A 9131-nucleotide genomic window follows, 5' to 3' on the forward strand; every position below is an offset into this window, starting at 1 on the left:
CGCACAAGTTACTTTTAACTATATCCACCTTCCATCTGCATCCATACCATGTTGATATGAAATTAATGTACCATAATATTTACTAATATAAATGGCAAAACTGAATGGATATAAGCACCAGAATATGCAAATATCAATCAGGTGGATATCATTTGAACTCCAAAGTGTCCAATGTAAACCATTTTATAAACACTAATTATGAAACACAAAGACAATAGAAATATAAGTTATTTATTAATCAATCCACTTACAAAGCAGGTGGCTTAATGCAAGCTTATTGACATCTTCACATATGATCCATGGGAACATGTCTTCCACATACAGACAGTGGTATTACTGACTGGATGCATTTGCAATCTTGGGCATATTAAGCATATTTAAACAAATAAAATTAGGCTATCCTGTATATGAAAGTATCTTGCTAATATGCATCCTGAAGTGGATTAAAACTTCCTCCAAAGGAGAAATGTTAGTATGTTAACTTTCATTCTATATTATGTTGTAAATCTTAACTATAGAAATTAAAATTTTTAAGTCAGTGATCGACTCTTGGTAATGTCTGAAGTGGGTGTCTATAACCATAGCAACAGTAGCTTGACAATATAATCTGTGCCTCACAGTATCTGCAGATTTACTGTTTTCAAGTTTAGAGAGAAATAAAACAAGAGACATGTAGATTCAGCTGACTTTATTTAAACTATAAAAAAAAAATCCCTTAAAAGTGATCCTGGGACCCTTAGAAGTTCTACGAATGCATAGATACCTGCCAATGACTGAATCCTAAATTCTGACTGAATGACTTTATAAAAATTAATGTAAGCAGATATCTTATTCGTGCTTAGCAGAAGACCTAACAAAATTCTACATGTCTTTTTCAATTTCCCTATTTTTTTAAATCTGCAAGTATATACAATCCAGCTATCTCAGATTAATATTTAGTGTTCATCAACGCTGTTTCACAGCAGCAAAACCTGGGTTAGGGAATAAAGTTCCAAATGGCAGAGAGAAAGATAAATAGGGTCAGAACAGCAGTCTAAACATACGGCATCAACAGCAACTCTATCTTGCACTGTGCTGGAAGAAAGGAACACCAAGAAGATTCCTATTGATCACTCTGGTCGTGTGGGTACCACCTGCATCTGATTGACATGGGTTACATACATTCTGTTCCCAGTATGAAGGGCGGTACTTAACTCAGAACTCCATATTGTAAATATACAGCAGCCATTTTGTCCTAATTTAATTAAGGAATGTCTTAATACACAATATTATTTCCTAGAAAATCTTTATACATTAAACTAAAGTACATGATTGATTAAATTAAAGGTTAGTAATGGATAAAAAAATTCATAATTTTCAAGGTACTATGTAAAAAACAAAAACAAAACAAAAACAAAAAACCCAAAAAACAAAAAAACAAAAAAAGACCACAAAATACTACTTACTAAAGCAGCTAATCTTGCCTGCAAGTTTAGGGTCACAAGCCCATAATATGTGCAAAGAAATGCAATACAAGGAATCATGCAAAAATACAGTAAAAATGATACAGGAAGTAATGTCAAATCTAGGGAAAAAAACCAACAAAAAAGCTTTTATAAATACATCAAAATCAACTGTGTACATAAGTTGTAGGTCTAGCGGTAGCTGTACCATGTAGCAGAGTCAGCACTCCAAGTTCAAGGCTTCCAGATCTGCGCAGGTAAGTCATGCCATCTTTGGTTGACTGCAGTACCAGGAAGGATGGGAATGAGAGGGACAGCAAGAGTTCTGAAACACAATGTCAACTTTCACTTGGCAGCTGGGCCTCGATGTCCACTCTGCATATGGGGCACTTCTTATTGGTGATCAGCCACTGATCAACACACACTTGGTGGAAAAGGTGCATACATGGAAGGCGCCTATCGTTGAAGAAAACAAAAAGCAGAAATTAATTTCATGATAATTCTATGGGGTACTGATTTGCAAATACATGTTACACCCAGTAATTTAAAAGTGTTACAAAGTTACTAAGCGTCTTTCTGTTACAAAGACTAGGACTGGCAGGATGGCTCAGTGGGCAAAGTAATTGCTGGGCAAGCCTGACAACCTGACCTCAGATCCTCAGAACCCACATGAAAAACAGCATGCAATGGCTCGGCACACCTGCAGTCCAGGATGCCCCCTATAAGGATAAGGGATGGAGACAAGATCCCTAGAAGCTGGGTAGCTAGCTAGCCTGTTGCATACAATAATGAACAAAAACAGAGATCCTCTTTCAAAGGAGGCAGAAGGTAGGAACCAAAGTTGTCCTCTGACCTCAACATGTGTACTGTGGTACTTATATGCATGCACACACCTTCTCTAAGAATTACTCATTATAAAACTGGCATTTTGGACAATATAATGTATGAGTTACCAAGATAAATAACTGGCATGTCTATGAAAGCAAACTATATAAAACTGAAAAGTGTCAGGTCAAGCAGCACTGGCAATCTCTCTCTAGTTTTGTCTTGTAGTTGAGTGGCCAATGTCCTGGAGATGAAAACACCCTGTTGTATGACGCTGCAAACACTTTTAGCTATCAAATCATTATGACGCTTGTGAAGATTCTTTGAAATACATAGTCATTTACTTGCCTTTGCTGTAGGAATTAAAGGTCACTGTAATATGTACCATTACTTCAATCCTCAAACTCTTTAGACATTAGGCTGAACAACATTCTCAAGGTAAGGAATAGTGTTTTCATAGGGCAATTGGAATACCCACTTAGCAAAATGCTACTACTTTATAAGGTGGGCTAACAGGAGAAGTTCACTTCAGAATATCATGCCAAACTGCCATTAGAAACTGAAAAATAAAGCTGATAGACAAGACCAGGTAACACTAAATCTAAACTTAAAAGTAGAATGAAACTTTCTACTTATTATTAAGAGTTGCTATTCATATCCCAATAGCCTAACATGTGTCACAAATAATAACTTCAACTGCTCTCTTCCTTCTTGGACACTCCCAGTAACACCTGAAAGAGACTGACTTAACAACTACATGCCTTCACCGGAAAGACTGTGTTTATAAATACACACACACACACACACACACACACACACACACACACACACACACACAGGGGCTGCAGAGATGGTTCAACAGTTAAGAGAATGTCAGCAGCTCTTCCAGAGGGGCACAATTAGATTCCCAGCACCCAGTTCTGGGGGATCCAATGCTCTCTTCTGGCCCCCTTGGAAACCTGCACATACAGGATATACAAATGTATATGCACCCAAAACTATGTAATTTTTCATACACACACACACATATGAAAAATAGTAACTTTCTTTTTTTTTCTTTTTCAAGACAGGGTTTCTCTGTGTAGCCCTGGCTATCCTGGAACTCTGTAGACCAGGCTGGCCTCAAACTCAGAAATCTGTCTGCCTCTGCCTCCCAAGTACTGGGATTAAAGGCGTATGCCGCCACTGCCCGGCTAATAACATATTTTTTAAAAACATAAAAAAGACCCCTACCACATAATGCAGTGAACAATAATCTGTCATTTTTCTTCTCTCAACTACTAGTTGAAGAGGTTATAATAAAAATATTCTCGCAGAAACAAAATTACTACCCACAGCTGTTATATTTGATATTTTAAAAATCAAGATGGTAACAAAATAACCATCTTGGTAATTATACAAAGAAAATACTTTCAAATAATAACACTAAGTTAAGACAAGAACACTGATAAATCACAAAAGAGTATAGTTATGCTGGACATAGAGTCCCCTGCCTCTAATCCCAGCACTTAGAGAGCCTGGGGCCGGACAGGGCTATATAGTGAGACCCTGTGTATCAGAAAACTGAGAGGAAAAAAAAGTGCTGTCAATAAATACATAGCAATGATCTCGAGCCCTTATAATCCAGATATCAAAATCCTTTCAAACTGTTACTCCTGCACGATTTACAGAAGACACTGTTCACTACAGAAGTGCGGCACCCAGACTCTGCTGCAGTCCAGAAAGGAGGTGCACCCTCTCCTCCATGTTTCTGTCATCTACAAGGAGACTCTGATCTGCTTATTCGTTTGCTTACAGAGCTGGCAATGGTAGGTACATCAGCAACAGTCTTTAGTTTCCAGTTAATTTTAAATACATGCCCTCTTAAGACCAGTTGATCTATTTGTGAATCAATCACCTATCTGTGGTGCTGAGGCACAAAGTTGCCAGGGCTGTGCAACCAGGCAAGCACTTTGCCACTGAGCCATAATCTAGTCCTTTCTGTTTAAGAGAGTGAACTTTAAGTAAGAAATCTCTAGTTACCTCACATCTTCACCTTCCTCTAAAATAGACAAACAGATAGTACATTTTTCCTCTGTGTCTTCCTCAGTCCCTTCTTCCCCATCTTGTTTGCAGTGCAGTTTCCTCTGTGAGAACCAATCAGTTGTTACCTTATTAGCAGAGATGACATTATTGAACAACTGAGTAAAGTCTGTGTTTATTTAAAACAAACAAGAATAAAACAAGACCACATATTCATATGCAACTTATTTCCAACACAACACTGTCATGAATTAACAGATGAATGAAGTGACTACCAATTAATTACTGACTCCTGGAAGTCAACAGTAACTTCCATACTCACAATCACACTGTAACAAATTCTCTAGGTTAAATCCTATTACTGTTAATTCATGATGATGATACTCTGTATAATTACTATTTCAACATAGTTAAGTAAATTATTCTTATAATGACTATTTCAAACATCTTTATAAATTAATTACAATAACAATAGTTAGTTTAGACAGGATGTAGTGGTAATGCCTGATTGACACTCTTAGAAAACATGAAAACTACCAATAGTAACTTCCATAGTCACTGTTCTCATACAACACGAAGCGTTATCTGTTCACTGTAAACAGCTAATTTCACATGTCTAATTTGGAATTTCCACATAACACTACACAGAGTGAAGGTTAAAGTTATGAGAAATAGTATCTAAACATTGGTGAAGAGGCCTGGCTATAGGTTTTACTTGTGTTTCTCCCCCAGCCCCCACCCTACCCCACCCCGACCCCCGTCACTGTTTTTATTGTTGTTGCTTGTTTTATTTTATAAACCCAAGCTGGCATCAAACCCATGTAATTTCTTCGTTTAGGCTCTCTAGTGCTGGAATTACAGCTGTGGCCACTATATCACACATAAAAGGATAGCTTAAAAACTTGTAGTATTACTCTATGGTGGAATTTTGCACAACATCCTAAAGAGAAGATGGAAGCCCAGCATGGCAGCCACACCTGTAATGCCAGCTCTGGAGGCTGAGGGAGAAGCTCAAGTGAAAGGCTAGCCTGGGCTACATAGCAATACCTTATCACCTGAACCAGAGAAAGAGCTGAGAGCTTGTAAACAAATAAAAGGTGTTGAACAAACTTTCAAGATGTCCCCTTGTAGGTTTCTTTTTTAAGTAGAAGAAACAATATATACATATAAATATAGTAAGCACATTATAAAATACACAAAAGTATCTTGGAGAACATTAAAGAAATCTATTACTCCCTGTCTAAATCTGAAAACCAGGGATTATGTGAAGAGATTTCAGTTTCAGAGTATGTTTCAGCTAATTTTTCACGATGCAATCCTGGATTCAAAAGTAAATAACATGCCATTTCATGCATTTGCATACCACTCTAGGAGTTTTGTGGACTAAATCCTCACCTTTTTATATTTATGTGGATATGTGCATCTTTCAATTGTTCCCTGGGAGGCTCCACGATTGACATTTCCTAATCTTTCTTCCAGATGAATCAATTCCTGAGAGTAATGAATAACTATTAAAGCCACAATGAATATTCCTTTGAGAGTACAATCAATTATAAAATGCAACAAATGTAAATTTTATAACCCTATAATACAAATACCATAAGTGGTTGTAAATAAGGGCATGACCACATGGCACTGCGCGAGTCTGATGTGCACATAAAGGCAGAAGCTCAATTCTGTCCATTACATCAAGGAAACAAGCTGTTCTGAATACCAACCATAAATGAGATCCAAAGCAACACATGGATCACTTGGCTTTCCGTTCTCCAAACTGTCTCTCTACCGATAAAGCTTGGTGAAAACAGTAATGGTTTCCTGCCACATTAAGATGGTTCTTTATTGCATGTTTATACTGATTTAGTAGGTTCTGTTTTTTGTTTTTGTTTTAATTTTAAGTGGATGGGTGTTTTCCCTGTAATATAGTTGTATATGTACCACATGGATGCCTGGTATCTGAGGAGGCCAGAAGGCAACACTGAATCCCCTAGAATTAGAGTCTCAGACAGTTCTAGGCCACCATGTGGGTACAAAGACCTTTAGAAAAGCAGTCAGTGATTTTAATCACTGAGCTATGTTGCCATTCCCTTTTTTGTGTTAAGACTGGGTCTAATTATGCAGTGCTACTCATTAGGTTGACTAGCCTGTTTGTCTCTCAACTGTTGGGATTTAAGTTTTGCACCACTGCCAGGCTGGATTCATTCTTTTTTATATAGTTACTTCTGACCTTAAGATATTGTTCATATATCTTTGTGCTAAGTCCCAGAAACATGAGAAAACCAGACATTTTGCTGCTTTCTGATTCCCAGCCACAGTAGCCATATTACTTATTCATGAAAACACAATAAATTCAGCCTGCACTAAAAACACCATGGCAAGTATCTTCACTTATTCTTCACTTATTTCATACCTCAAAATTGCCCCTAAAAGGACCTCTGAATGATGCTCCATCCAATCCTGAAGAAATATAACGGATGTGAGGATAGCCTGCCATGTCAGGAACCTGTTTATAAGAGAAGGATGAAGTCAATTAAGATTTGTGATTTTTGTTATCTTTGAAGATATTCAACTGTCTTAGGGTTTTACTGCTGTGAACAGACAAGTCTTATAAAAGACTTGTCTCCTAGGAATAAAGGTATGTACCACCACACCTAGATCTAAATTTAGGGGTAGAATCTTATCACAAAGTCATTACTCCCTTAATCTGACCACGAGGTCACTAATTCCTTAATTCAATTTCCTATCCTTGAACACAGGATTCAGCACCATTTCACTTCCTGGTACCCCTTTAATATTCAAACCATATATTTTATATTTTTCCTTTCTAAGCTTGCTATGCTTGTTTAAAATGCTCTTCATGAGACTTAACTAGAGAACAAAGTCTATGATAGGCGTTTCTGAAACTTCCTTTGTCAATGCAATTAACCTGCGTCTCCTTACTTTAGCCTCAGGTAGACTCTTCAAACAAGGGTAAAAAGCAGCCACATTCTTCACCAAAATACCACAAAAACAGTCTCTAGGTCATATACTCAAGTTTTTGTCCACTGAAACCTCTTGGGCCAGATCTGCACAGTTCAAATGACTCGCAGCAACAAAGCCTTCCATATTCCTACTACAATAGCCCATTAAACCCCACTTAAAAGCATTCCACTGCTTTCTAAATCCAAGTCTCAACATCCACATTCTTCCAAACAAACGCATGGTCAGGTCCATCACAGCAATACCCTAGTCCCTGGTACCAACTTCTGTCTTAGGGTTTTACTACTGTGAACACACAACATGACCAAGGCAAGTCTTATAAAAGACAATATTTAATTGGGGCTGGCTTACAGATTCAGAGGTCCAGTCCAGTATCCTCAAGACAGGAACATGGAAGCACCCAGACAGAAATGGTACAGGGGCTGAGAGTTCTATATCCATCTGAAGGCTGCTGGTAGAAGACTGAATTCCAGGCCTTAAACCCATGCCCACAGGGACACACCTACTCCAACAAGGCCACACCTCCCAATAGGGACACTACCCAGGCCAAGCATATACAAACTATCACATCAACCTCCATTCAATTAATACACTCAGCTTAAAAGACAAGCCATAACTCCAACTGTACATTCTATTAAGAGACACAGGCTCCCTTTAAAATACAACCTTACACAAAGACTCTGCATATGGGGGCTGGAGAGATGGCTCAGTGGTTAAGAGCACTGACTGGTCTTCCGAAGGTCCTGAGTTCAAATCCCAGCAACCACATGGTGGCTCACAACCATCCATAATGAGATCTGACACCCTCTTCTGGTGCATCTGAAGACAGCTACAGTGTACTTAGATATAATAATAAATAATACTTTGAAAAAAAAAGAACTCTGCATATAGATGGATGTTGGGAGACATACTCAGCCCTGGTTACTAAGAAGGCTAAGGTAAGGTAGACTGAGGTGGTTTGAAGCTAGCTCTAGTTTCAAGGTCAGTCTGGGCAACCTAGCAAAATACAGTCCCTCTTTTTTTTTCCTTAAAGAAAAAAAAAGCCAGGCATAGTAGCTCACACATTGGATTCCCAGCACTGAGAAGGCAGAAGCAAGTGGATCTCCAAGTTTAAGGATAATTTGGTCTACATGGTGAGTTCCAGAACAGCCAGGACTACCCAGAAAAATCCTGTCTCAGAAAATAAATAAATAAATAAGTAAGTAAGTAAATTAATTAATTAACTAATTAAATCTGTGTATACTCAAGTTTACTAAGCTGATGGTCTCTTGGTAGTAGCAGAGGAACTTGAAAGAAATTAAAGATTTTATAAGATCTTATCAATCTCTAAGTAGTAAAAAGCATGGAATGTTCTTGACTACCCATCTTGATTCTATCAAAAACAAAAACAAAACAAAAACCAGGGCTGGAGAGATGGCTCAGCTGTTAAGAGCACTGACTGCTCCGAGGTCCTGCATTCAATTCTCAGCAACCACATGGTGGCTCACAACCATCCTTAATAAGATCTGATGCCCTCTTCTGGTATGTCTGAAGACAGCTTACCACTGTATTCATATACATAAAATAAGTAAATAAACTTAAAAAAATAAAACACACACACACACAAAACTTATTCTGCTCAGTATAGTAAATCCTGAATATTTGAGATTCCATTTTCTGTGAGCTGGCCACAGGTTAAATTTATTTGCTACACTGGTGTCTTAGGGTTTCTATTCCTGCACAAACATCATGACCAAGAAGCAAGTTGGGAAGGAAAGGGTTTATTCAGCTTACACTTCCATACTGCTGTTCATCACCAAAGGAAGTCAGGACTGGAACTCAAGCAGGTCGGGAAGCAGGAGCTGATGCAGAGGCCATGGAGGGATG

At 38.1% G+C, this 9131-nt stretch overlaps 1 protein-coding gene across 7 annotated transcripts in view; it reads right to left on the bottom strand.

Moving 5' to 3' along the window:
- Positions 1 to 210: 210 nt before the first annotated feature.
- Rnf111 (ring finger protein 111) overlaps positions 211 to 9131 on the bottom strand; it is a 69634-nt gene continuing 60713 nt past the window's right edge. For 2 of the 7 annotated variants that reach the window (XM_021172538.2, XM_021172535.2), the window contains exons 12-15: positions 6697 to 6789; positions 5685 to 5780; positions 4290 to 4393; positions 218 to 1898 (exon numbers count right to left, since the gene is read on the bottom strand). In XM_021172538.2, coding sequence (XP_021028197.1) covers positions 1781 to 1898; positions 4290 to 4393; positions 5685 to 5780; positions 6697 to 6789 — 411 coding nt within the window. In that variant the 3' untranslated portion in view covers positions 218 to 1780. Of the gene's footprint in view, positions 1899 to 4289; positions 4418 to 5684; positions 5781 to 6696; positions 6790 to 9131 lie in introns of all 7 variants that reach the window. The other 5 variants (XM_021172534.2, XM_029481374.1, XM_021172532.2 and 2 more) reach the window with 4 other exon arrangements.

Source organism: Mus caroli, chromosome 9 (genome assembly GCF_900094665.2).
Source record: "Mus caroli chromosome 9, CAROLI_EIJ_v1.1, whole genome shotgun sequence".
Taxonomy (NCBI): Eukaryota; Metazoa; Chordata; class Mammalia; order Rodentia; family Muridae; genus Mus; species Mus caroli.